This window comes from Ammospiza nelsoni, chromosome 12, assembly GCF_027579445.1.
Source record: "Ammospiza nelsoni isolate bAmmNel1 chromosome 12, bAmmNel1.pri, whole genome shotgun sequence".
In the NCBI taxonomy this organism is placed as follows: Eukaryota; Metazoa; Chordata; class Aves; order Passeriformes; family Passerellidae; genus Ammospiza; species Ammospiza nelsoni.
In genome coordinates, this window is record NC_080644.1 from 12,893,032 (window position 1) to 12,920,441 (window position 27,410).

Here is a 27,410-nt window from a genome sequence, read left to right on the forward strand (position 1 = left end):
CAAAATCAATTAATAACACTGAGATTACCAGTGTAAAGTTTAAATAAAAGTGTGCAACATTACAAAGCACAAAACTTAGTAGACACATTCCCAAAGTCATTGTTGATGAAATGGAGGCCTCCGAGTGAAGCTGCTTCACACAGGGCAAGGTGTACCTGCCTAACTCCAGAGTAATTAACAGCAATTAACGAGCCCCATCAGCCCTGTCCTTCTCTGATTGGCCACGGCAGGGCCTGGCTCCTTCCTGCTGCTTCCCAGAGCTGTCAGTCCCTGAGGTCCCGCCTTGCCCCATCCCAGGCACCATAAAAAGGCAGGAGAGCTGATCGAGTGTGGTTGGTGTTTGCTTCTTCCTTGCTGCTGCTTTGCTCATCTCCAGCAGGTAACACAGGGGCTGTTCTGGACCTTCCAGGGGGAATGTTTAGGTGTTGGGGTGTGGAAGCAGCAGGGCAGACCCTTGAACTCTGTTTTCCCTCAGTTCTGCTTCTGTTGTTTCTTTTAGTCAAGAGTTTCTTGAAGCTTTGGTGGGGAGGTCGTGCCCTTTCTGAGGGTGCCTAAAAACAGAGGCTGGGTGAAATTAAGAGGGTAAAAAAAGAGTTATATTTAATGAGGGGTCTTCAGGTACATCCAGGGCAGACAAAGCCCCCCAAGTCCACCCAAAAATGGATCACAAGTCTTGGGTTTTCACACTTTTATAAATTTGGTCTATTTGTATATGGGGGGTTCATCTTGTAATTACAGCTTTGGGAAATGAAGTAATTTACCCTGAGTTTGCTGCCCTCAACTCACTTTTGTTTCCATCTCTGGGTCCTGAGGCAGTGAGGTGTCCTTGATTGCCAGGCCTGGAGAGGAATTGTTGTGTCTGCCCAAGCTGGGAAAGCAGCAGCTCACACTGAGTGTGGGGTTTGGAGTTACACACTAAAGAACTGCAGGGTTACAGAAATATAAAAGATAGAAAATCTAAAATCCTGAGGCATTAGAGGAAGGAAGCACCTTATACCTTTCTCTAATATAAGTACATTAATAATGTTTGGTCTCTAGGGTGAGGAAAGGGAGGTGGTGGAGTCCCCATCCCTGGGTGTGTTTAACAAAGCCTGGATGTGGTACTGGGTGCCAGCGTTCAGTTGAGGTGTTAGGGCTGGGTTGGACTGGATGGTCTTGAAGGTCTCTTCCCACCCAGTGATTCTGTGAAAGAATACTCTCCTTGTTCCTTTAATTATCACAAACCACCTGGAACTTAAACTTGAAACCAGGTGGATTTGCAAGTGGCACAGACCCCCTCCTATGAGGCTGTTTTGGGGTTTCCCCTGAATTGCTGAAAGGAATTTCTCTCTTTTATCACCCTAGAGGGATGTGTCCCCTTGGAGGGGGATCTGTCCCTAAAGCCTTGGTGTTCCTTGCATTGCAGCTGCCATGGCCTCTGCTGTGCCCCACGAGGAAGAGGCTGCCCAGAGCTCCCTGGAGAAGGAGGAGGAGCAGGAGGTTAGTGCTCCCTGTGGGATGTGGAGAGGCAGCTCTGGGGTGCAGGGTGAGGAGGTGGCCCTGCTGTGGCTGAGGGCAGCTGAGCCCCCCAAAATGGGAGTTTGCTCAGGCTGCCCTGCAGCTTCTGGGAGAAACCACAGACAAAGATGTGGGCCTGAAGTCCCTGTAAACTCTTAGGCTCAGTAAAGTTAGCTGGTTCTTGGCTAGAAAAGATGTTTTTCTAACCCAGGCTCCTGGCTCCTGGCAAGCAGGGCTCCCATGGAAAGGCTGCGATGTTTCAGCCTCCCTGAGACCTGCTGCTCTTGCTCTGCTCCTGTGACCAAATCTGCCAGCTTAAAACCAACTCAGTCCTGCCTGGTGGAGCTTTTCTTGGGATATTGGCTTGTCAGATAACCATTCCAGGTGAACTGGAGAGGGGTACATGGCAGAAGGACTGAGGTTGCCCTCAAAATTGGTTGCTCTTTGTGCTAGAAGAATACTTTCCTGGGGTGGACAATCATTCATGCCAAAGCTCCCCAGCTCATGTCACAACTGAGTTATGGATTTAATTAGGTGTGTGAGCAAGGCAAGAGTGTCTCCCTCAGGCAGGCCAGGTGATTTGGTGACAATTCCTCCCCAAGAGGGAATTCCAGGACAGAACTGCTCAGGGCCACTTTTGGAGCTTCATGGCTGCACTTTTCTTTGCTCTTCCAGGCTGCAGTGAAGGAGGTGGCCAGTCTGAGCCTGGTGGGCTCTGCCTGTGAGGTGGTTTCTGCACCTTGTGCCTCCAGCAAGGAGAGCCAGCCCTGCCTGAGCTCTGTGTGTGATGCTGCAGAGAAGGGAGTGCAGAGTGTGGCCCAGGCCACGGCCAGCTGTGTGCAGCCCGTGCTGGCCACCCTGGAGCCCCATGGTAAATCCCTGGGGAAGGGCAGGCCCTGCCTGGGAGGGGCGTTCTGGGCTCCTTCCACACCTGGGAGAAGTCCTGGGCTGGGGAAATGCTCCTCTCTGTTGCCCTAGTGCAAGGACAGCCCATGGCTTGTAAATCAGGCTAAAGGTGGGCCCTAATCCCAGCAGTGTGAGGGAGAGTCAGGGATTGACTGTGATGCTGATTTTCCTAAAACTGATTTTTGCAAAGTGGAACTTGAGGTGAAACTGCAGAAAATCATGTTTTGACACTTTTTTGGTTCTTTCTTCAGTGGCTGCAGCGAGTGAATATGCTGCCAAGGGTTTGGATAAACTGGGGGAGAAGCTGCCACTCCCTCCAAAGCCAGTGGAACAGGTAAGAGTTAAAGGCTGTGCTGTCCCTGGCAGGCAGAGGGGCTTGGTTCTTGTGGGATTTCTAAGCTAGGACTCTTCTCCCCTGGGGAGGAGGAGAATCGGGATCAATCCTCCCAGGAGGAGGCAGGGGCAACAGGAGCTGGGCACCTGGAATCCTCCAGCACCTCCATGTAAAGGATAAAACAATAATGGCATGAAACCCTCAGTAAGTGGAAAGAAGCTGTAGGGTCACAAACCTGAGTAAACACTGAACTGACACCGTGCTACGTGCCCTCTTGGTGCAGTTCAGAATTTCAGTGTGATGCACAACCCACTCCATCACCTGCCATTCCCCCTGTTCCCCAGATTCTGTCTGACACAAAGGAGCTGCTGTCATCCAGCGTGGCTGAGGTGAAGGAGGCTGTGAGCAGCAGAGAGCTGGAGGTGCTGGATGTCACCAGGGACACCCTGCAGGGCAGCGAGGGGACAGCCACACCTGCAGTGACCAGTCTGGAGCCTGTAGTGCCACAGAGGGGTGTCCTTGGAGCAGAGGCTGTGCTGGGGACAGCAGAAGGTGACTCTCTCCCCATTGGAAATGAGGAGCTAGGTAAGGAAAGGGTGGATGGGGCTATGGAAGGGGGAGATGTTGGAATGGGGGTGGTCAGCCCCATTCCTCACCCTACTGCTATGCTATGGGGATAATGGGAAGAGGAGAATCCCAGTGTTAATGTTCAGGAACACATAATCACAGTGATTCTATGCAGATGCTTTTACTGAAGAGCTCTGAGTGTCAGGGGTACAGACCCAAATCTGACTCCCAGATGGGTTTCAGATGAACATATTTTTATACCCTTATCATTATATAACTACATATTAATTATTAAACTTATATTGTTCAATTGTATACATTGATTTCATCCAAGCATGGATTTTTGTAATTTCCATCAAACCCCCAAACATCATTTCTCATGATTCTTGTTACGATTAAACAATAATTATATCCAATTACCAAACAATCATTGCATTTAACAATCATATAATTTATCATATAGCAATCATATTGTTTATCATAGTCATTAAATTATTATACAGGTGCAGTTCTGCATGATCCAGTAAAGCCCAGCATTTTCCCTAAGCCTACCTTAACATTTTCCCAGGGCCTACAAGGCCCAACCTTTCTTTCTAACTCCCCTGAATATCCCATGCTTTTAGAAACACTTTATCCCTATACTATCACCAGAATGGTTTGGATTGGAAGGCACCTCAAAACTCATTTTGGGCTTCTCACTGTGGCAGTGTTTCTCACTTGGGGTCACCAAATGTGGTGGTGTTCACAGGGGTCCCAGGATGAGGGAAGAGATGAGAATCTTGACTCCATGTTTAGAAGGCTGATTTATTATTTTATGATATATATTATATTAAAAGAAAATGATATACTAAGACTATACAGAAGAATAGAAGAAGGGATTTCATCAGAAGGCTTGAAAGGAATGAAATGATAATAAAATCTTGTGACTGACCAGAGAGTCTGAGACAGCTGTGTCACAGACATGTTTTATGAAAAATCCTTTCCTTAGGATTTTTTCTCCTGAGAAGCTGTGAGGCCTCAGGAACAAAATGTAAACATTGATTATCTGCTGCTGTGGAATGCAACAGGTGCATCTGTGATTGGTCTCATGTGCTTGTTTGTAATTAATGGCCAATCACAGTCAGCTGGCTCAGACTGTCCAAGACACAAGTCTTTGTTACCATTCTTTGCTATTCTATTCTTTGCTAGCCCTCTGATGAAATCCTTTCTTCAATTCTTTTAGTATAGTTTTAGTATAATATATATCATAAAATAATAAATCAAGCCTTCTGAGACGTGGAGTCAGATCCTCGTCTCTTCCCTCATCCTCAGACCCCTGTGAACATCATCACACAGTTGGACTGTGATTTGCCATTAATTAAAAACAACCACATGAGACCAATCACAGATGCACCTGTTGCATTCCACAGCAGCAGATAATCATTGTTTACATTTTGTTCCTGAGGCCTCCCAGCTTCTCAGGAGAAAAAAATCCTAGCAAAATTATTTTTCAGAAAATGTCTGTGACATTTCACCATGGCAGGGACGCTGTCCACTGTCCCAGGGTGCTCCAAGCCCTTTCCACCCTGGCCTTGGGCACTGCCAGGGATCCAGGGGCAGCCACAGCTGCCAGTTTGGGGTGTGCTGAGCCTGTTGCTGTGGCCCTGTGACCCTGGCACTGTCTGTGTCCCCAGCCCAGCTGGCAGTGTCTGAGGAGGGCACGGCAGCTCTGCCCCTGGAGCAGCAGCAGCACAGGCGGTACTTTGTGCACCTGGACTCTGTCTCTGAGGATCTGCACCTCTTGGCACAGCTGCACTCCACAGGCAGGATCCAGCAGCTCTTGCAGGGCATGCAGGGGGCCCTGGTACGGCTCCACTGCATCCTCAAGCTGGTAGGTAGAGCCCAGCCCCTGGGAGGAGTGCTCCAAAGCCCTGGTGTTGTCTCAGCTCATTGCTGTGCTGGGGAGCTTTGCAGTTCCCTAGCTGAGCTGTCTGTCCTGGCTCTCTGCTCTTCCTGTGCCACAGGTTGAGGCATTCAAACAATTTAATCAAAAGCTTCAGGAGGAGCAGGTGAAACTCCACCAGATGTGTCTGGACTGGACTAAGAAGTATCTCAAAGAGAGTGGAGATGATAGCCCTGCAGAGCCTGAGGTACCTCCTGGGGAGGGAGGCCAAGGGCTCTGGGCACCCCCTGGATTTCTGAGTGACCCATTCCTGATGGTGTCCTGCCTTTCCCCCCAGGAGATGGAGCGTGGGACACTGCTGATGGCCTGCAGGATCAGCCAGCAGCTGCAGCTCTCCTGCTCTGGGCTGGTGGCTGCCGTGCAGGGCTTGCCCTGCAGCCTACCGGATGAGCTGCAGCAGGCTCTGCATGCCATCAGGGAGCTGCATGCTGCTTTCTCAGGGGCAGGCTCCTTCCAGGACTTGTCCAGCAGTGTCCTGAGCCAGAGCCAGAGGGAGCTGGCTGTGATCCAGGAGTACATGGAGGAGCTGCTGGATTACCTGAAGAACAACACTCCTCTGTCCTGGCTGGTGGGACCCTCCTCCCCCAGGGAGGAGGAGGATCAATCCTCCTCCTCAGAGGAGGAGGCAGGGGCAGCAGGAGCTGGGCACCTGGAAACCTCCAGCACCCCCATGTAAAGCAATAATGGCTGTTGGCATGAAACCCTCAGTAAGTGGAAAGTGTAAAGAATTGTCTTCCTAAAAGCTGCTTGTACTGGGTGATAACTGCTTAAAATAAAACTGCTGCATACAAAAACCCTCTCTGGTCTCTCTGGGACACAGACTGGGAGAATTGGTCAGTGGGTGTGAGCTGTGCTCTTCCACCTCTTCCTTGATGGAATTCCACCCAGGGATGGAGGAAGAGCAGCAAGCTGTACATGAAGGATCACAGCACTGATCCTGTCCTGGGTGAGCACTGGTGAGTGCTGGTGAGCACTGATGCTGTCCTGAGAAGTTGTAATTCCTTCTCTTTCCCAAGCTTGGATGCAAATATATGCCCTGCTGGCACTGCCCTGTGCTTGGGAGAGCTGTCAGAACCCTGGCATCCCTTGGCATTGCTCCTCCAAGGCCAAGTTCTCCTCCTGCATTTCCCTGCTGCTGCCTGGACCAGGTTGGTTTGGGGGGCTGTGGCCTCACTGATGAGGGGCACCAGGCAGTGGGTGACAGACACCTGCTGCCAGCACAGGGTTTCTGGGGAGCTCAGACTGCCAGTGCCATGTCCAGCTCCTTTTGGAAGAGCCCAATGCCTTCAGACTGGCCAGGAGATGCTGTGGGTTGGGCTGATGGACCAGTTGCTTGTGGGACTTTGAGAGGAAAACTCTGCTCCTGGCTTCTCATCCTTCTATCTTTGAGACCAGAAGTGGAATCTGCACTTGTGAGTACTGCTTCTTCCAGAGTTATTTTTTTATATGAAGGATCAGAGACAAGGACTGGAGATGGGGCTTTCTTTGTGGGTGGTGAATGCAGGCTTGAAGAGTATGGTGTTTGTGAGGGTCTCCAGGACAAGGTGAGAGATGAGGATCTGACTCCAAGTTCTCAGAAGGCTGATATATTTTATTTTTATTAATGTTATTAATTATTTTTGTTATATTTTTATTATATTTATTATAGCATATTTATTCTATTTTCCTATACTAAAACTATGCTAAAAAGAGGATACATCAGAAGGCTTAACAAAAATTAATGATAACTTGTGACTGATCTCTCAGAGTCTGACACAGCTGGACTGTGACTGGTCATTAATCAAAAACAATTCATATGTTTGGATAAACAATCTCCAGACCATATTTCAGAGCAGCAAAACATGGAGAAGCTGAGGCTTCTCATCTTCCCAGGAGAAATCCTGGTGAAGGGATTTTTCAGAAAATAAAGGTGACAGAAGAGGTGGAGGTTGCTCCTCTCTCACATAGAAGTGATCACTTTTCCAGCAGCACTTCTCATCCTCCGCCCTGTGTGTAAAGGCTTTGTGCTGCTGTGGGCTCTGGGTTTGGGCAGCAATTATTCCTTCATGCAGCACAACCCCCTCATGGAAGACCGGTTTGGATCCTGATTCCCTGAGCTCGGCAGATACCAGACAAGGGTCTTCCTCCTGTAGCAACCAGTTTGTGCTGAAGGCAAAATAATCAGGCAGTTTAAGTTGCCAGGCCAAGGTGATGCTGAGATGTGAGAGAGGAATTGCAGGAGTCATCCCTGCACTGTGAGCTGCACAGGGAATTCTCTCTGGAAAAAAAACTCAGCAGTTCTGTCTCCTGTAACTCCTGGGAATTGAGGATATTGGAGCCAGTCCTGCTGCTTGGTGGGGAATAATCTGGGTGCTGTCTTCTTCAAAATGATAGGGAATTTAATCCACAAACACCAGAGGTTTATGTCCAAAAAGGAGACATAGGAGTCCTTTTACTTTATTCCAATAAAGGGAGAGGCCATGGGTCTGGGATCTCTCTAATTTTTGGAGGACTCAGCCTCCTTTTTATCCCAATTTTCAGCCACATTTCCCTTCTCTCTTTCCCCATTGGCTGAGGTACTTGAGAGGTTCCTCATACCAAAGATTTCCTTCTCATGTATAACCCTCCTTTTAATTTTTAATTCTTATGGTATTTAGGGGTTTTCCCCCATTTTTTCTTTCATCTTTCAATGTTTAATTTCATTTATCAGCAAACCTAAAGTTTATATGTAAAGGCAAATATCTTTTTCATTCATCAGTCAGTGGAATCCTTCCCATTTATCTCCCAGTGCTGGGTTTATCTACCAGCAGACCCAGAGCTTGTTTTAAAGACAAGTCTGTCATTTCTCTCAATAGCAAAGTTGTCCCTTACCACCTAGGAATGACTGAAATTTAAATTTGCCTGATTATAAAAGGGAATTTTAAGGACTAGCTGGGCATTCCCACACTTGATATTGATCTGTCAGTGCAGCACGTCTGAGTTATGCTAACATAGTGCTTAGCCCAGCAAATCCTGCTGCTCCTGCCCATGGATCAGTGGGATGTGCTCTTGCCTGGGCATTAAATCTATTTACTGAGAACATTACTGGCTGCTCACAGCTCATGGGACCCTCAGGGAAACTCGGTGTGTGGCCAGCACCTCCCTGTGCTGGACCTGGTGATGAACAGCCCAGCAGCTGTAAATCTGAAAAAGCCTCCAAAAAAGCTACAGAGACTGTAGCAGAAGAGCTGCCACAGGCTGGAAGGCTGTTCCTGTGGCAGCTTCTAAAGCTCTGCTTGAAAAGCAGAATTAAAGTTTGTGCTAGAAGATTAAAATCACTTGGATATTTTCACCTGCTTTAAATCAAACAAGGAGGGAAGCAAGGAGGAACTGGATTTCATACCTCACTTTCTGACACAAAGGTTTTTTCCTTGTAGGTACAAACAGATTGTCGAAAATAAAAATGTTAACATAGGAGCACCAACAACTGACTGATTGATAAATAAATGTTTTGTAACCTGGAAATACAGTAGTGTGTCACCTCCAGCTGGGCTTGCCCCAGGACTAGAGGACTAGACTCCATAAAAATCTGCCTAATCGTAGACAGGCTGTCAGACCACAGTAATGAGATTTACTGTGTAACAGAGATGAAATTAACACGTCTCTAAAAAGATACCTGATTTGATATGACTTTTCCACTTTCAGACTTCAAAAATCACTGCATATTTTCTGTCTTACTAGTGTGCAGTAGTACTAAAGCCAAAGCTTCTTTCCTTCTGAAAAGCACTTCAATTTCTTGAAATGATCCAAGAAAAGACAAATATCAGTGCATTACAGCTTTGGAATTTACTATGTTTTTTGCCACTGGCCTGAGAACACTGTTCAGTAGTTTTTTTAGTAAGTGTGTTTATCAGCAAAAGAGATGATGCCCTTCTAATTCCTGTGACATCTGTCCTATCAATCCTGAGCACAACACTGCCAGTTCCTAGAGCCATGATCACACAGGTAGCCGAGCATGTAACTGCTCAGGCAAGCAGAGCTTGAGGAGTAGAAGCCTCACCCCATTTTACTGTTTAAAATCCAAAGATTCGGGGAGCTATGGAGACTTCTTATACCAAGCTAGAAGACAGAACTCTGAGCAGCTGCACATGGGACAAGTTTGACTTTTAAATTTAATCTGCTGTCATCCATGCTGCAGAAAGAGCAGGGGATGAAGGTGGGAAGAAGCTGGGCATGATGAATGGACTGGCTTCCTGCAGTGTTTAAGGCTGAAGCTCCTCTGAGCTCTGGGAAAGGATCCAGGTTGTTCTTCATTGTCTCCAAGCTTGGGTGATTCTCCATGCTTATTTTGAGGAGTTTTGGACAGAAACGAGGAATGTGCTGGTGATGTGACAACCCCAAGCAAACACCTTGGCAGGGAAGCTGTGCCTTGAGGCAGCTCCTCTGCTCCCAGCAGGCCTGGGGAATGCTGCAGTGTTTCTTAATGCTGCTAATTATTGTCCTGCTGATTGTCTCACCCTTCCCTGTGCCAGCTCACTTCTGGGCTGATTTAAAGTTTAAATGCACTCACAGGGGCTTCTTGTTCCACTTTTGGTGGGTGCCACCACATCCCTCTGCCAGTTTTTGTAACATTTTTATTTCATTGTCGCATTCATGTCCTGCTGCTGTTCTTCCTTCCCTCCCTGCTGTTCTCAAATACCTGGGCTGTGGGTCAGGGACTGAATGTGCTGCTCTTGGGTGGGGGCCTCCTTGGGCTGACACCTCTTATGGGTGAAATTAGGAGCCATTAACCAACTTATATCCATGTTTTCCTACATGGCAGAGGGAATGGATTAAGGAGAGTTTCCCAAGCAGCTTTGTTAAGGCAAAGGGAAGCTCTCAGGAAGTGCTGGAAGGCAAAAGCTCTGTAGCTGCCTCAAGGAGCTTAATTTCCCCTTCTCCCTTCCATGTTTTCTGTCACTCTTGGATATTGTCCTCCCTTCTCCAGAGCTGTGTTATTACTTGCTGCAAATACACTGGGTATAAAACAGGTTTGAGGCCTCCCTGAAGGGCTGCTCAGGGAGCTGAGGCCCTGCCCAGCCAGGAGCTGTTGGGTTCCATTTTCTGGGTCACCTTGAGGTCTTGTGATTGGAAAAAATTGTTGCAGTAAGGTAGAAAAATCATAAAGAAATCATCAAATCAAGCCTGCTCTCCTTGAATCAGTGGCTGGCCTTGTCAAAGTAGCCCTTTGCAAGTTCCCATGTGAAAGCAATGCTGGTGTGAGCAGTTCATTAACAAAACAATCTACTCCTGGGTGAAAAACAACCAGCACCTGTATAAACTAGTTTTCATTTTTCTATCTAATGGTGTAAAAACATCTCTCACAAACAACTTTCCCTGCATGTAAACGCTGGAGTTTGAGTGACCAATTAATACAGAATAACAACTTGTTACCAACTAATAATTGGCAAGAAAGCTCCTGACCAATGGGAGTCACACATAAGGTCTGTAAAACTGCATAAAAATGAGTTATGTACATAAAGAAGGGGCTTTTTCCACCAAGAAGAAAAATGGGGTTGTGTGTGATTTATTCCCATAAAATTCAAGATGTTCAGAGCTCACAGAATTAATTTGGAATGGGATGGGTTGAAGTTGCTGTGGCTGGTCAGTGTGGGAGCAAAATCAGATTGTGGGCCCTGCTCTGGTGGCTGATGTGGGCAGGCAGGGCTCTGTTCTGCTGGGTCTCACTTGGTTCTGTGCTTTCCTCCACTGTCCCCTCCCTCTCCTACTGCATCTTCTCTTGTTTTAGAGGAAGCCAAGTGTTCAGGGGAACCCTGGAGGGATTTCCCTGCTCTCTGAGCTGGATTGGGGAAGCCTGTAGTGGCCAGGTGAGATCAGAGGGGGTTTGGGAACCCCAGAGAACACAGGTTTGTGTAAGAGGCCACAGGTGCTTGCAGGGCCATCCCTTTGCAGTGCTCTGTGGACTGGGACCCCAAATTTTGTCCCAGTTTAGGGCAAATTTTGGAGAAAACCTCCAAAGGGGCCCCTCCAGAAAGCAAACCCACACAGCCTCTCCCCTCAACCAGTTTGGGAAGGATTCCTCAGAGAGAAATGGAAAGAACCTGTTTATTAACAGGCACAGCACCCCCAACACACAAAATGGACAATACTGGATGACACCACTCTGTCACTGCTCTGAAAAAGATGACAAATTCAGAAAGTCTCTCTGGGGGTGCTCACTCTGTTCTCAGTCTCTCTGGCTGCTGCCCAGAGTAGGCCCCAGTAGGCCACAAAGGGGCCCAGTCCAGAGCAGGCTCGAGGGGTTCCAAAAAAGGAAAGGAAAAACAGTCCAGGGAAAATTTGGACTGCTGAACTAACTAATGAGCAGAAGCAAAAAGCAGAAGCAAGAGTAAAGCAGGAGCAAGAGCAAAGCAAAAAGCAAAAGCAGCACCATGTACTGCCCTGTCTCTGTGTCCCACCAGCTGTGGGAAAGCAGCTGATAACAAAACCCAAACAAAACTTTCACTCTTCAGAGCCAATCTTGAAGGCACAGAACCTAATATCCAGCATAAACAGAACAATGACTCGGGATACAAGCATCATAACGTCACCCTAGGGCACCTGGTGAAGCATTCCATTGCCTTTCCAGTCAGATTCTTTGCTGCTGGCAGCATTCAGCTCTTCCCCTGTTCAGATGTTTGTGGCAGGTCCTGGCAGGACTTGGAGCTGGACCTTGGGCATCCCTTTCCCTTTCCCTTTCCCTTTCCCTTTCCCTTTCCCTTTCCCTTTCCCTTTCCCTTTCCCTTTCCCTTTCCCTTTCCCTTTCCTCTGTCCCCTGCAGTGTGGGGATCAATAAATCTGCTTCAGACTGCCTTACAAAGTGAGTGTGAACTTGTGACAGCTCCAAATGATCTTGGCAGGGCTTGTTGAAGTGCCTGGTGCCTGCAGCACTGACAGTCTGCTGCCCTGATCGATGCTGGGCTGCCCCTAGCTGTAGGAACAGGGCCCAGCTGCTGCTGTGGGCACAGAACACAGCCCTGCTCTGCTGCTCTGGCCACTGCAGCTGCCCATGTGGGAAGGAAAATCCATTTGTAGGAGCAGTTCATTTGCAGCATTGACTTCCTAGAGTCTCTCTGATTCCTGCATTTACTCAGATCCACCAATGGTTTTGGCTGCTCTAGCAGGGGAAGTGTATGGGAGGTGATCCAGGGGGTGAGTGACCTGCTGGATGCTGACATGGCTGGGGTTGTGCCATTATCTGCATGCATTTCACTTTTTAATTCATGGTTTTGTTAAGCTTGCTTCACAGTGGCAGGAGTTTGGTGCAGGAGAGATTCTCATCTCTCTTCCCTTGATAGGGGTTGCCTGCAAATTCCACACTCCCAGCTGAGGAAACACCAACTGCAGTGGCCTTTTTCCAGGCAGAGAAATCCATCATTTTGGGTTTATGCCTGCTGTTCTCCCTAAAACCCCACAGTGCCTGTAGCTGGCTGATGTTGGAGGAACACCTGGCCCCTCTCACCTGGGGAGCCCTGTGCTGCCTCCCCTCCCTGCTCCATCCCTCCCATGGGAGGGTGACAGCAGCTGGGAGCTGAAGGTCACCTGAAATGCCATCCTCATTTAGCTGCCTCCATGGGGTAATTACAGCTGGAAATACATTTGCTAAACAAATTACAGCTCAAATGCAGTGTTTGCCTTGTGAGAGATGGATTGGGAACACCTGTGCCACTTTGTGGAACAGAAAAAAAAGCAGTTTTAGGAGTTGGAAATATTTTTGCTTGTGATGTCTCCTGTTGGCTGTGCCTGTCCCACTGATCCCCAGCAGATCAGGGTGTGACACAGTTTGTGTGGTGTTGTGGCTGTTTTGGGGCCTCTCATCCCCCTGGGGAGGCTGAACCACACCCCAAGCAGGGCAGGCGAGCCCCAGGTGCAGAGAGCAGGAAGAGGTTTGTGCTAAACTGATGGTTTGGGCACTGGAGAACTGGTTGGAGCAGGGGAGGGTCAGACCTGAGGTGGTCCTGAGCACCTGCACTGTGACAGGACAGGGGGATGGCTTTGGGCTCACAGGGTGGAGCTGTAGGAATTCTTCCCTGGGAGGGTGGGAAGGGCCCTGGATCTCTGGAAGTGTCCAAGGCCAGGCTGGAGGAGGCTTGGTGCTGACTGTGGAGCACACAGGACTGGCTGGAAGCCCAGACATCCTACTGGAGACAACCATTGTTGCAATTTTGTTCTGTATTTAAATTCCTGCTTTTGGACCCACTTCTATTCTCTGCCAGCTTGATGGTGCTGGGGAAGGATTGGTCTTGATGGTCTTGGAGGTCTTTTCTAGCCCTCCCCAGTGCTAAACCAGCCTCTGCATGAAGAAATTCCTTCTGGTGTCCAACCTGAGGCTCCCCTGGCCCAGTCTGAGGCCGTTCGCTCTCAGAGTTTCTGTGGTTGAGATGATCCCTGAGGTGTCAGAAAGTCTTTTTTTTCCCCAGCCCTGTGACTGAAGAAGGAGTCAGGATTCCTTAGCTCTGCTTTTCAAGGTTGTTTATCTTTTCTTATTTATTCCATTCTTTCTCTGACCTGCTGAGATCTGTCCAGCAGGTCAGGTTGTGACACAGTCCCTGCTCTTGGGGTGGTTTTAACTTTTTATACTAAAAACTAGGTGTACTTTATTGACAATAATTTTCCAATACCTATCACCTATGTTAGACAGTCTGTCTCTAAACCAATCCAGAAGTGCCACCATCACAGCAGAAGATGGAGGCCAAGAAGAAGAAGAAGAAGGACAAGGCACATCCAGATCCCTCCATCTTGCTTCTTGAACCCCCATTCTGAAACCCCAAAATTCTACATTTTCACCCTGTGACAAATTCACTATCATTCTACTCAAACTCTTGTGGCTTGTAACTCTTCACACAAAGTTGGTAATTGTTTCCATGGGCTAAAATTGAAGGCACAGGTGTCTTTGACTCCATGCCAAGATCTCTGAGCCCCCTGCCAGGGTCTTGAATCACCCAGGGCAGCCAGAGGAATGTCCTGGGTCCCAACAGTTCCCTCTGCTCCTGTCCCTGTTCCCTGGAGCACAGCCTGACCCCCCTGGCTGTCCCCTCCTGTCAGGAGCTGTGCAGAGTCACAAGGTCCCCCCTGAGCCTCCTTTTCTCCAGACTGAGCCCCTTTCCAGCTCCCTCAGCCCCTCCTGGAGCTCCAGCCCCTTTCCCAGCTCCGTTCCCATCCCTGGACACACTCCAGGGATAGGTGGATGATCCTATTGTGCTTTCCTAAAAGCACAGAGAGCTAAATTATTCCCAGCTCCCTTTGTGCCGACGCTGGATTTTGATGGACACCCCTGCAGCAGCTCCAGGGCCACCCTCAGGTGAAGGCTCTGCTTGGCTTTTGACTTTTAATTTTACTTTTTAACATTTCTTTTTCTTTCCTGTTCATACTGAAACAGTCCTAGAGCAAACCTGCTGCTGGCTAATCCACAGTGCAGTGTTTGAACACAGCAGGGCAGGCCCTGGAGTGCTGCTTTCCTGTGGGATTGGGAGGCTTGGAAGGATTGGAAGGATGTGGAACAACCTTTGCTTTCCCAGAGGGGTCAAACACAGATTAACCACTGAGAAGAAAGAAGTTTATTCCCAAGTTTCTAATACCTTTGTTAGAAATATTGTAAGGTTCTCTAAGGGGGATTTAAAGGTTTTTTACATTGGATTTTCAAATATTTTCTGGGTGTTACATGTGAGTTAGTTTGGTCTGTTGGCTTTTGGGATAAGGTTGGGAAAAAGCTCTATTGTCTGCAAACAGAAGGGGATTTTGGGGTTGGGAAGTTCTATCCACTGTTTCGTTCCATCTGTGAAGTTATTGAGGGTTTGGGAGGGGTTTCTAAGAATATTACAAGTTCTGTACCCCAGTTATCACCCCAGTTATCGTGTTCCTACCCCTGTCCCTGTCCCCTTGGGACAGGTCTAGAGATAGAAACCCCCTAAAAAAGGTGCAGGAGTGCTCCCTGCCTCTTGTCACCTCCTGTCCCCTTCTCAAGCTGGTACTGGCCATGCCTTTATCCTGAATTTCCACTCACTTCTATGGGACAAAGGAGCTGGAACACAAATTCATGAATAAATGGGCTTTGGAAGAGAGGGCAGCTCCAAGAGGTGACACTTTGGGGTGTCTGGGTTCCCCAGCTCCCTGCTGCTGTCTCTCAGGGCTGTGTCCCTGTGCCAGGGCAGGGAATGGTTTCCCCTCTCAGTTCCTGAGCCCTGCTCATGGCATTTACCCAGCTTTGCACAGAGCTGGAGTTTCCCTTCAAGCATTTCCTGGAGGTTACAGAAAACTTCAGTGGCTTGTGGACAAATGCCAGCTCTGGAGAGAGGTTTGGGGTGAGGTCTTCAGGAGGTTGTGCTCTGTCACTTTCAGCAGGAGAGGCGGAAGAGGTGTCCTAAGTCCTGAAGGAATGAGATCTGTGCTAAAATATTGATTATAATAACCACAGAATTGTTAAGTTTGGAAAAGACCTTTGAGATGATCAAGTCTAATCATCAGCCACACTCACCACTAACCCATGTCTTCAAATGCCACATCCACACGTTTTTAGAATGTTCTAAAATATTCTAGTGACTCCACTGCTTCCCTGCACAACCTGTTCCCATGCTTACAGCCCTTTCAGTGAAGGCATTTTTCCCAATATCCAATCTGAACCTCCCCTGATGCAATTTCAGGCTGTGTCCTCTTGTCCTGTCTCTGGGCAGTTCTTCTGGGGCCTGGGCAGCTCTTCCAACCCTCCCATAACTCAGGCTGATTTGTGTGCTTCTGTGAGCTCATTTCAGTGTTTCTCTGAAAATCCACAGCAGTAATTTGGTAAATAGAGAATTACCAGACCTGAAGTACTCCAGCCCTGGCCAGCTGTAATTTGCTCTGGGTAATCACTATTCTGCTGCTTCTCTCTGCTAGCTCTGAAAGTGCTAGGAATTTAGAGTACGAATCAATTAAACAGCAAATAGGTTTCTTTGTCAAAATCAATTAAGTCCTCCTCCCAACCAGTGAAATGGTCTCCCTGGAATTTCATATTCTGCTTGGCTGCTGTTTCCTCAGCAGCTTTTGCTGGATAATGTTGATGTTTTATAGCTTGATTTAAATCATATGGATCAATGCATATGCATCCCTTATTTGGATTTTTCAATTACAGCTGTATATTTAGCCTAAATTAATTATCTGGGTTGTAGCTGCAGCTACACAGAGAATTTTTCATAATGCCCAATTCAATTTCTACTTTCTCTGTAAGCATAAATTATTTCTTTGGGGAGAAGGATCATTAGGGTTGTTTTGCCCTTCTTGTTGGAGTCTGAGTCTTCCAAATGGGCCAGACCAGGAATTTTCAACTGTGGTGGTGTTTCCCAGGATGAGGGAAGAGATGAGAATCTTGACTCCATGTTTCAGAAGGCTGATTTATTATTTTATTGTATTACAAATTCTATATTGAAATTATATTATATTAAAAATTCTATACTAAAACTATACTAAAAGAATAGAAGAAAGGATTTCATCAGAAAGCTAGAAAGGAATGAATAATAAAAACTTGTGACTGCTCAAAGCCTCGACACAGCTGGACCACGATTGGTCATCAAGTAAAAACAATCCACATGAGACCAATCAAAGATGCACCTGCCACATTCCACAGCAGCAGATAATTATTGTTGACATTTCTTTTCTGATGCCTCTCAGCTTCTCAAGAGAAAAAATCCTGGCAAAGGTATTTTTCAGAAAATGTCAGTGACATTCAACCATCTCCAGCCTGAGGATTCTGCTTCAGCTTTGGGTGGAGAAGCAAACACTTGGGCACTGTGGATTGTGCAGCTGTATGGGTGAAACTCATTTTTAAAGTCCCTTGTGGACTGCTCTGCTCTGGCTCAGGGCCCTCTGCCCCCTGTCCCCTGTCCACAGCTCTGAGGTCACAGCCTGAGATCCCTGACCTAGAGCTGAGCTCTTCCTGTTGCATCTGCATGTTAAACCACCCTTTCCCTGCCTTCTGTGCCTCTGCCCCCATCCCTCTGCATCCCTGAACCCTCCCATGCCTTTGGGAACCTGGCCCTCAGCATGCCTGAGTTTCCATGGCACCACTGAAACAGGACTCCCAAATCCCCAAAGTGTCTTTGTTTTCCATGTTCCTCACAGATAATTCATCCCCAGGCCCTGTCTAGGACAGTGAAAGAGTTTTGAGTTGTAAGCCAAGCTGTGGCTCATCTTTAAATCAGAAGATAAAAGTTAATTATAGATATAAGATATTAACAACATGGGGCTGTGTCAGGGGAGGATCAGGCTGGACTGTGGCTACAACCCCTCCAACCACTCATTCCCTATTTAATTCTTAACACCCAAAGGCTCCTGCAGGCAAAGGTTGTGTTTAATCCCTGCTGCCATCCAGGGGAGCTCTGTGTGCAGACCAGACCCTGTCAGCAGTGGGAAAAAAAATTGCAAAAAAAGAGGACTTTTACTTGTATTTCATAGAATTTGAAATTAGTAAATATTAAAAAGTCCAGAACAATGTAACAGCTATTTTAGGTTTGAATTGAACTCCAGGGTTCCAATTCTGACAAATTAAATCTAAAAAGGGGGATAATTGCTAAAATGGTGTGAATGATTGATTTCTTTTTCCATGTGACAGCCAAACTTTTTCAAGGAACTGTTGAGCTTTGGAGAGCTGAAAAAACACTCACTGTCCATCCCCCAAAAATCCAGCTCTTAAATACTTCATGTGGCTCAATGCACATTTTTCCACTTAATGCAAAACTTCTCATGCTGAAAATAGAGGCCTGGGGTTATAAACTGCTCAAGAAGCTGGTGTCACCTGAATTTTCTTGCTGCCTGAGGGGATTTAGGGGATGAGCCATATGCCCAAGGCAGTGCTGTGGCTGCAAGCAGTCCAAGGAGAGGCCCTGGGTGCCTCCATGGTAAATCCCACTTTTCCAGCTTGAAGCTTTGTACAAAAAATTCCCTGTTCCCTGGGCAAAGCCACTTCCCAAGCTCCTGCTCCTTCCTCCAGGCTAATGAACCTTTCTTAAGCTTTTGCTCTTGGAATTCACAAGGACTAAACCTCTTCCCAGCTGAGGAACTGTCAGATTCAGGCCTTTGCTGACTCAGAGATGGGGGAACTGAGAGGTGATTTAAAACCTTTTTCACACTCATGAGAAAGGTGAGACAATACAGATGTTATAATTCACACAATCAGAAGCCAACTATTTCCTGATCACAATACACTATTAAGTGTTTCTTGGCCTACCAGCTTTTTCTACACCACGCGGCAAACGCCTTAAAGCAAATAATCTAAAACCACCCCTTGTGCTTACAATGCATCTTTCATAGCTCTATTTCTCCAAAGTATCTAGTCTTTCTTGTAAGGCCATCTTTTGAAACTTTTTTCTACCTCCAGTTCTCTGTCAACAGTATCTGTCCTACTCCATGGCATTTCTAAATCAGTATTTTGTATCTCAAGGTTTGCATACAGATGCACACTGTGTGGGCCTTCTGTCAGGCTATGAGAATTTTCTACAAATTCATTTCCCACATTTCCTCCTCCCTCTCGGACAGAAAAAACTTCTTTGATGGCCTTGTTCATTGATTGCTCTGTATAGTGAAGTGCACAAGGCACTATCACTGTCACTATAGCAATCAATGCATATAAACTTAATCATTTCCCACAAGGAACTGCAGAGGCAAGAGCAGAGTTCCTCTCCTGGAGAGGACAAGGCTGGGCCCAGGCTCAAAATCCTCCTCCACCTCCTCCATGCCCAGAGCAGGGCTGTGAAAAACGAGGTTTACTTTTCTGGTAAAATTTTAAAAGTTGTCCCAGATTACAAGGCAAGATATATTCTCTTTGCCATCTGTATGGCAGCTGTCTTCTGTCAAGTGGGCAGTTTTCCTTATCTCTTCCACACCCAATCCTCCCTCAGGGGAGACACCTGCTGATAACAGCTATTGAATGTCCCTGCATGGCTGATAAGAACTACAGCATCCCATTGGGAGATGTGAGCCCAGAGGGAGGAGCCAAGCATTCCTACCTGGATATAATCTGGAGGTTCTGGAACACCAGCACAGCTTCTGCACTGGATTCCCCAGAGGAACAGCAGCAGCCTCTGCCACTGGATCTTCAGAGGAAGAGACTGCACCTTTCTACAGGATCCCTGCTCCAGCAGAGCCACCCTTGACACTGCAGGAGGGCTGAGCCACAATTCCAATGGGATTGCTGCCAACAGCCTGACCCACAGGGTGTCAGGTTGGGTTCTGACTCTGGCAGTGTTGTTTTAGTGTACTGCATTGTTTATTTGATCTTTTTATTTTCTTCCCTAGTAAAGAACTGTTATTCCTGCTCCCATATTTTTTGCCTGAGAGCCCCTTAATTTAAAATTTATAGCAATTTGGAGGGGGTTTGCATTTTCTATTTCAGGGGAGGCTCCTGCCTTCCTTAGCAGACACCTGGCTTTCCAAACCAAGACAAAAGTTTAATAAAAAGACATTCATTAGGAGACAGAAATAAAGCAAAGGGTTGAAAATACCCGGCGCTTGGCATTCAACTAAGAGCACACTGTTATCTTTGGAGGTATTCCTTAAATATTTTTTCTATTACATTAGCTTGTTGTATATTTATAGAGTCTTATGCATATTTATATTTTTTCTTAACCTAGTTTACATATTCTAGGAACTATTTTGCATGGCCATTCCTTGGGTGTGCCTTTTTAGTGTATGCATGTTTCTTGGTTGTGGTTTTGGTCTGTTTTCTTTATTAAGTTACTATTTCTTTTATTCTTTCTCCTAGTTTGGGCTTTGGTCTATACTTCTTTTAAATGGCAGTTGCTGATAGTTGGTATTTTAATATTAGGGTCTTCATTATATGTTCACTGGATGTTATCTTGACCAAACAATTCACTCATAACTATATCAGCTACCACTACTATGTCTAAGTTTTTTAACAGCAGAAATAAAAGCAAAGTTATTTAAACATTATGCATATAGCATTTATCTCAATATTTGTGAAAAGCCAACAATATAATATGTATTTAAAACAGAGACGCTAATTGTGTCCACAGGGCTTTCCCATGTGGTTTTAAGCCCCTCCTGCCCCCAGGAATTTGTGGTGGCTCCCCAGCCTTACAGCCTTTGCTCCAGTGAAATTTCATCCCTTCAAAAGGGGAATATTCCAAGGAATAGCGATGCCAGGTGTCACTGCAGGCTGGGGTTGGGATCCCTCCAGGAGAGGGGTTGGAGTGACCTGGGCCTTGCTGTGTCCCAGGTGAGCATTCCAAGACTCACACCTGGCCAAATCCCACGTTATTCCATTTTGTGACTTTGCCTTCTTGGCTTCCCCTCTCTTTGCTCACTGTTTTCCCTCTACTTCTGGGGGCACCAGGAAAATCTTTTGGGGACCACTTTGCTATAAACAGCGGGAGTGGGGGAAGGCACAGATTTCTATTAGTGAGTGATTCATCACTTAATTGCTGCTGTGAGACCAAGGCTTGCCTTTAATCCCTGCAATTCCCAGGGGCCAGTGATTGAAGGGCTATTCAGGCTCCTGCCTGCATTAGCATCTGACTTTCCCTTCCTCACTTGCTGCTGGGCTCCATTTGCAGGGCTCTGAGCAGCCTCTGCCATCTGTTAATTCAATAATTGCCTAATGTTGTAATAAACACGTGCTCTAATGGAGCAATTTCCTAGTTCTCATCCTGGAATCTGTTTCAGCTGTCAATATTTCTTTACAATGTCTATTTTTTTCAGGGTTTTTCGAAAACAATGGCATGATTACAATAACTTCAGTTAAGCCTGGTCCTTCAGTAACCTGGCACAGTAAATATTCTGAAATCCCCATATGTCTGAAACAATCTGGGAAGTTTTAAAATATTAAAGTAACACATCCCCATTCATGCAAAATGGCAGGCCTGATGGTGCAATTATCTAGTCTATTAATTATTATCTGGTGTGCTTAGAAAGTGAAAACTCTTCTGTAAATGGCATCAACTGAGATGAATGTAAATTAAGAAGGGTCAGGTTTATTTCATGTCCATTGCAACTCATAAAAAAAACCAACTAAAAAAGGCTAGACCAGGAGGCCAAATAAATGTGGGGGATGCCAGATGAAGAAATGGATTTATTCCAACACAATCCTCTCTATGCTGATGCTGCTTTTCCTGGTCTGCAAACTTATGTGAAACTGATCTGAGAAGGAAAAATAAATAAAGCCCTGATCCCATGTTCCTTACAGAGGAGGAGATATTTATTGTAGGGGGCATTAATGCTTCAGTTTCACTTGGATGCCTCAGCTTTATGTAGACTTGCCATGAAATCTCTCCAAGGGCCAGGTTGCCCTGAGCAGGAAAGGCCAACACCAACCCAGACAGCCTCATGAAAGCTCCTGCTGCTGTCCTTCCTCTTTCCCTGGGCAGTTCCTGCCTTTGGATGGCTCTGGAGCTTTGTAGAGTGAGCATATAAAGTTTCCCATTGTCTTGATTTGAACAGACAGGTGTCTGCTAAGGAAGGCAAGAGCATCCTCTGAAATAGAAAATGCAAACCCCCTCCCTCCGAATCATTATAATTTTGAAATTAAAAGGCTCTCAGGAAAAGATGTGGGAACAGGAATAACAGTTCTTTACTAGGGAAGAAAATAAAAATAAAAGAAACAATGCAGTAATACAAAACAACGCTGCTAGAGTGATCACAGGCCCTGGCCCCTGTGTGTCAGGGGGGTGTCCCAGCCCCATGCCATGGGGGCTCAGCCCTCCTGCAGTGCCAGCTGTGGCTCTGCTGCAGCAGGGATCCTGCACAAGGGGGAGTTTTCCTCTGCAGCTCCAGGGCTGCTGCAGATGGGCCTGGGCTCCCTCTGGCCGTGCAGGGCAGCAGAAAGCTGCTCCTCTGGCAATGCAGGGGGCAAAGGCTGCTGTGCTGTGCCAGGCTCAGATTGGATCCAGGTAGGAATGCTTGGCTCCTCCCCTGGGCGGAGCATCTCCCCATGGGATGCTGGGATTGGATCAGCCCTGCAGGGACACTCAGTGGCCATGGACAGCAGAGATCTCCTGGAGGGAGGGTTGGCTGTGGCAGAGAGAAAGAAAACTGCCCCAGGAACAGCAGAGAACTGCCCACCTCTGACAGGTGGGGATAGAATGCACACCTTCCCCACTAACAACTTTTAACTTAACTTACTCATAAAGGCAGCAGGAGCCCCTGTGTTTTCAGCCATCTCCATCCCCCTGCTCCTTCCTTCCTCCCTGGCTGGCAGGTGCTGCATTGTCCTGGAGCTGCTCCCAGCTCTATCTCATCCCTGGGGCTGCTGTGCCCATCCTCACCTGGCTGTACTGCTGAAATCCAAATGCCCTCAGCTTGGAGCCATGCTGGGACTTCAGGGCTGAGCAGGGAGGAGCTTTAGGCTGTCAAAAGCTGTGAGTGTATATCCATGTTCTTCCCTCTTAGGTTCCTCTAAAGCCCACAGAGAGCAGCTGGCAGTGGGACACGTCTCCCTGGAGATAGGACTGATCTGTGGCGTTCATATTCTCTGGAAAAATTCCTTTATCCAGGCTTTTTCTCCTGGGAAGCTGTGAAGCCTGAGAGAAAAGGAAAACAATTATCTCATTTGCTTCTCCTGTGTTGTGCTCACATGTGGAATGTGTTTGGAGATTGTTTACCCACAGGTGATTGTTCCATTGCATTCTGCTGGGAGTTGTTTTCACTCTTTGGCCAATCAGGGCCAAGCTGTGTCAGGACTCTGGAGAGAGTCACCAGTTTTCATTATTATCTTTTTAGCATTCTGTAAGTATCCTTTCTGTATTCTTTAGTATAGTGTAGTACTCTTTAAAATAATATAGTATCATAAAATAATAAATCAGCCTTTTGAGAACAGGGAGTCCTCCTCATCAGTCCTGCCTTCATCGCAGCATTCCCAGCAAATACAATACTGATCCTCCCCTCTTGGAGCTGATTTTGCTCCAAATGAGCTTCTTTCAGATTTCGAGAATCCCTGAATGGTTTGGGTTGGAAGGGACCTTAAATCTCATTCCAGCCCCTGCCATGGGCAGGGATACCTTCCCCTAGCCCAGGCTGTCACCTTGTTTTCCACCTTCCTGCCCCTGCTGGTCCTTGTGGGGTCTCTCCTCCCAGTCTCCTGCAGAAGGAATGCATGGTTTTTCTTCTCTGCTTTGTTGGAAGACTCATGAAGGATTGTGGTGGTGGTGAAAAGGGGAATTAAATGCTGATTTCCCAAGCAAAAGGCAAGTGGGTGTTGGGCACCACTTCCTCTTTAGGGATGTGAGTTCAGGATTTGCAGAGTGCTGTGAAATCCCCTGGGAAGGAAGCTAATGGGAATGTGACAGCTATTATTATAAACTCCCTCAGCAAACTTGAACTTGCCCACGTGTCTATTCATAAGCTTATTAGAAATCAATTCCAAATAATTGCATTATGCCCTTTGTATTGGTGGATTTTCTACAGTAATTGTCTTTACAGAAAAGACATCTCAGCTTAGTGAGGGGTTTGTGCCCAGCCCAGAGCCAGGAAAACCACAGGATTCTGAGAGTGAAAGCATCTCTGCCAGAGTGGTGGGGGATGAAAAGCAGCCTGTGAAAAATGCCAATCACTTGTTTTTAAATTTTAAAAGTTGAATAGTAATAAAATTGTTATAAAAATAGCAATATAATTAGAGAAATAAAAATTTGGACAATTTGGATTAGGACAATATGAGATAATAAAAACAAAGAGTTATGGACAGTCTTTCTGGGCAGCATAAGCCTGAAAAAGGATCCACATTAACAGAGTTTTAACCCTTAAAAGCAACAGTCTGTTGCATATTCATACACCTCATACATGATGCATAAATTCCATTCAAACACAGGATCCTGTCTGGTCCATGTCAACTTCTTTGTCTTAATCTTAACAGCATCTTCATGGCTGAGCAAGGTGGGAAGAACTTGATAAGAGAGCAATAAATTCTTTTTCTCTGAAAGATTTAGGTGTCCTATGGCTGCTATCTTAGTGCGAGTCCTCTCTTATAAAAAAAAATCTTACACAGCATAGTTTCTATTTTAACATTATGTTATAACCTAAAATTATATTTAACACACTACTTAAGAAAATTAATACAGCATACCTTTCCAACATAACACATATAATATTCATTTTAATATTTGCAAAAAGCCAATCATAAAATAGGCATTTTTCACACAGCCCTACCAATGCTCCATTAGCAGCCCCTCCCAGGCTAATCCAGCTAACAAAGGGTTTCATGCTCGGGGAGTTTCCTGGGCATTCAGCTGCATCTGGAGACAAGAAGTACCAGGAGAGGTGTGTAGCTCAGGGCTAGGTTGGTGAAGGTGTAATTCTTGAGTTGAAATTTGAGATTGCCACCACCCCCACTGTGTCTTGGGGGGCGGAAATGGCCAAGAGACACCAGCATTTATCTCACCAACACCCCAGTATTGAAAAATCTGCCTGTCAGGAGGTGTGGGACTGCTCAAAGCCCCCCTCAGGTGTGCACCCCGCTCTGGAAAGAGGCTGAGAGAGCTGGGGCTGCTCAGCCTGGAGAAGAGAAGGTTGTGTGGAGACCTCCCAGCACCTCCCCAGGGTGTGAAGGGGCTACAGGGAAGCAGGAGAGCAACTCTTCTTGGAAATGTTCTGAAACTTCTGCTGGCATGCTGAGATTTCATGTGAGCGATTTTCAGTGAGTGATTGTTTGATAAACAAAAGGACTTTAGGAAAAACTGGTGGAATTGCTTCTGTAGGGCCATGGAAGAATTACAGGATTCCCAAGAAGGATGTGTGGCCATCAGTCCCATATCAATGCACATTTAACATTCTGTGCTGGTGGATTGCGAGGGCTCATCCAGAATCTTCTCAGGAAACTCACTGAGGAAGCAGCTGAATTCCACAAACATTTTGAATCCATCCTTATTCAAACATGTGTTCCAGGCACTGTTGGGAAACTGATCTTTAAACCACCAAATGAACACCTGGAGGGAAAAGCCTGCTCCAGCTTCTTGTACATCCCTTCTTTTTTTTTTTTGTTTTTGAAGCAAACAAGGAAAGGGTGAAGTTGTGCTGAACAGAAACACACTGAAACCCAAAAAAATCAATTCCTTCTGTGGTTACGAGGAATCTTTCCTGCATTCATAACAAAGCCAAGATTAATTGGGGAATGCTGGTCGTTAGGAAAAAATGGAAACAAGCAGCCTTTCCATGGATCCCAGAATAATGAACATTCTGCCTCAGTAATCAATAACTCTAAGCAGCTTAACAAGGCAGGCTTTGCTGTAGGACCAGCTTAGCCCTGGCAGCAGAGCAGCTGTGCTGGAGATTGTCCCAGAGCCTGGGGTGATTTCTGTGTCCTGCTCTGGAACAGCACAGGCACTGTAAGAGCTCCCAGTGCTTTTTGCATCTCCAGGGTTGGAAATATTGCACCAGCACAGCCTCAGCCTCTGCTGTCCCTGTGCCACAGGGCAGAGAGGGGGTGGAGAAGGAATCTCGAGAGACAGGTGTAAAATTCAGCTGCAAATATCAAATCCTTCTGTCCTCCTAGAGATTTCCAGGCTGGAATTTCCTCTTCTGGTTTAACACAGAACATGCTGTATAAACTTTAAATCTGCCTCTGGTTTTGATCATATTTAAGGCACCTGAATATTTTCCCCACAGCTGCTCATCCCTTCCTACAAGCACATCGCAGGTATCCTGCACTGAGACAGGAATACAAATAGTGTCAAAATATTGGTAAACCTCTAAAACCCCCAGGGATCAGAGATGAAATGAAAATCCAGGAGCAGCAATAATAAATCTGAAATAAATTTGCTCGCAGCCTCATATTTATAATTTCATCTCCAGTCTTTGCAAATATGGAATTTTCAGAGCAGCATCTTGCTAAAATCAGAGCATCTCAACATCTTAATGCATGGAAAGGGCCCCTCTGAGAGCTCACCTGCTTCCCTCTCCAGCCCTTCCACATGCTTCTCTCAGCACAAAACACAATTAGGAAAAAGCTGTGAGTTTGAAAAGGTGTTGCAATAAAATAAAGAAAGACCTGGGGAAGGCTTTGGGAGCTTGATAGTAATCAAATCTACTGCAGAAAGGAAAATCAATGTTGCTATCTTTATATATCAACATAAACATTTTTATTTCATTACAGCAACGGGAAGGACAAAGTGTAATGAATCAAGAGGGATTTCAGGAGGGGAATTAAGATGAAACAACCCAGCTTGTCACCATTCCTGTCTCGTGAAGGATAACCCTGTCTCTCCAAAACACTGTAAATCTTTCACCTCAGAGCTTTTGCAGCCCTAGGCAGGAGGGAGAGCAGAACTCCAGCAACAACTCATGGCCAAATTACTGCTATGTCAGTGGCTCTCTGCTGGGACAGTGATTGGGGTGTGTGTGGGACTGTGCACATCCCTCCCTGCTGCCAGAGGTGGGATCCAGATGTTCTTTGGGACAGAGGCTCCAGCCCGTGGGAGAGGGGCCTGCCCAGATACCCCCAGAGCTGTAGATGTCAGAGGACCCAGAAAGGACATTTCTATTCAATGGAAATGTGATTGTTTTCTTTTTGCACGTTATTGTTTATCTTTCTGTGAGAGGGTAAATCCTGGGTATTTCCTGACCTGAAATTTTAAAAGTAGCATTTCCAAAATATCACAATAAGATAACCAGAGAAGGGGAAAACACTTCAATGGCTACTTGAAGGAATCTGATGCAAATATAATGGGAACACAATCCAATATTATCTCCAGTACATGGACAACAAGGGCTGAGGCCAAGCTCAGGAATTCCTCAGGGCTCAATCCTCCCTGGCTGGGACATGGGACAGGTTCATGTCAGGGTGGGACTGAGCTCAGAGTGTTTCAGCCAGGCTCTGAGTAAAATTCTGCACTCTCTCTTTGGCAAACAAAGCAAAATGTTCCTAAATCCTCCCTCCAGGCTGAATGTCCTTCACATAACAAGTCAACAAACAAGAGGGAGCAATGAATACATTTGCAAAAATGGGTTTGGCTTGTGGACAGAAGGACTGAAGCACTGAATAATGTATTAATGTGAGCAGCTCTGTCTGAATGGGGGAAGGCAGATTTAGATACTCCAACAGGTCAGGCTTCAGAAATTTTGGTTTGTGCAGAGTTTGGAGCACAGAATGCCGACTCCATTTCAATTAAAAATAATCTTATTAGTTTCTGTTTTAAATTGTATGGAAGCATAGCAATGTTCTTGTAGCTGTTTCAGAATAAAACTGCTCAGCTT

The 27,410-nt window shown here is 46.4% G+C and overlaps 1 protein-coding gene across 1 annotated transcript; it reads left to right on the forward strand.

The window, feature by feature from the left end:
- The first annotated feature begins 309 nt into the window (after window positions 1-309).
- Window positions 310-6,040, forward strand: LOC132078682 (perilipin-3-like). Its single transcript, XM_059480961.1, has 8 exons — window positions 310-379; window positions 1,406-1,479; window positions 2,173-2,368; window positions 2,655-2,737; window positions 3,082-3,322; window positions 4,978-5,174; window positions 5,308-5,433; window positions 5,524-6,040. Exons 2-8 carry the CDS (start codon window positions 1,411-1,413, stop codon window positions 5,920-5,922), a joined length of 1,311 nt encoding a protein of 436 aa, XP_059336944.1. The 5' UTR covers window positions 310-379; window positions 1,406-1,410; the 3' UTR covers window positions 5,923-6,040.
- Window positions 6,041-27,410: the final 21,370 nt, after the last annotated feature.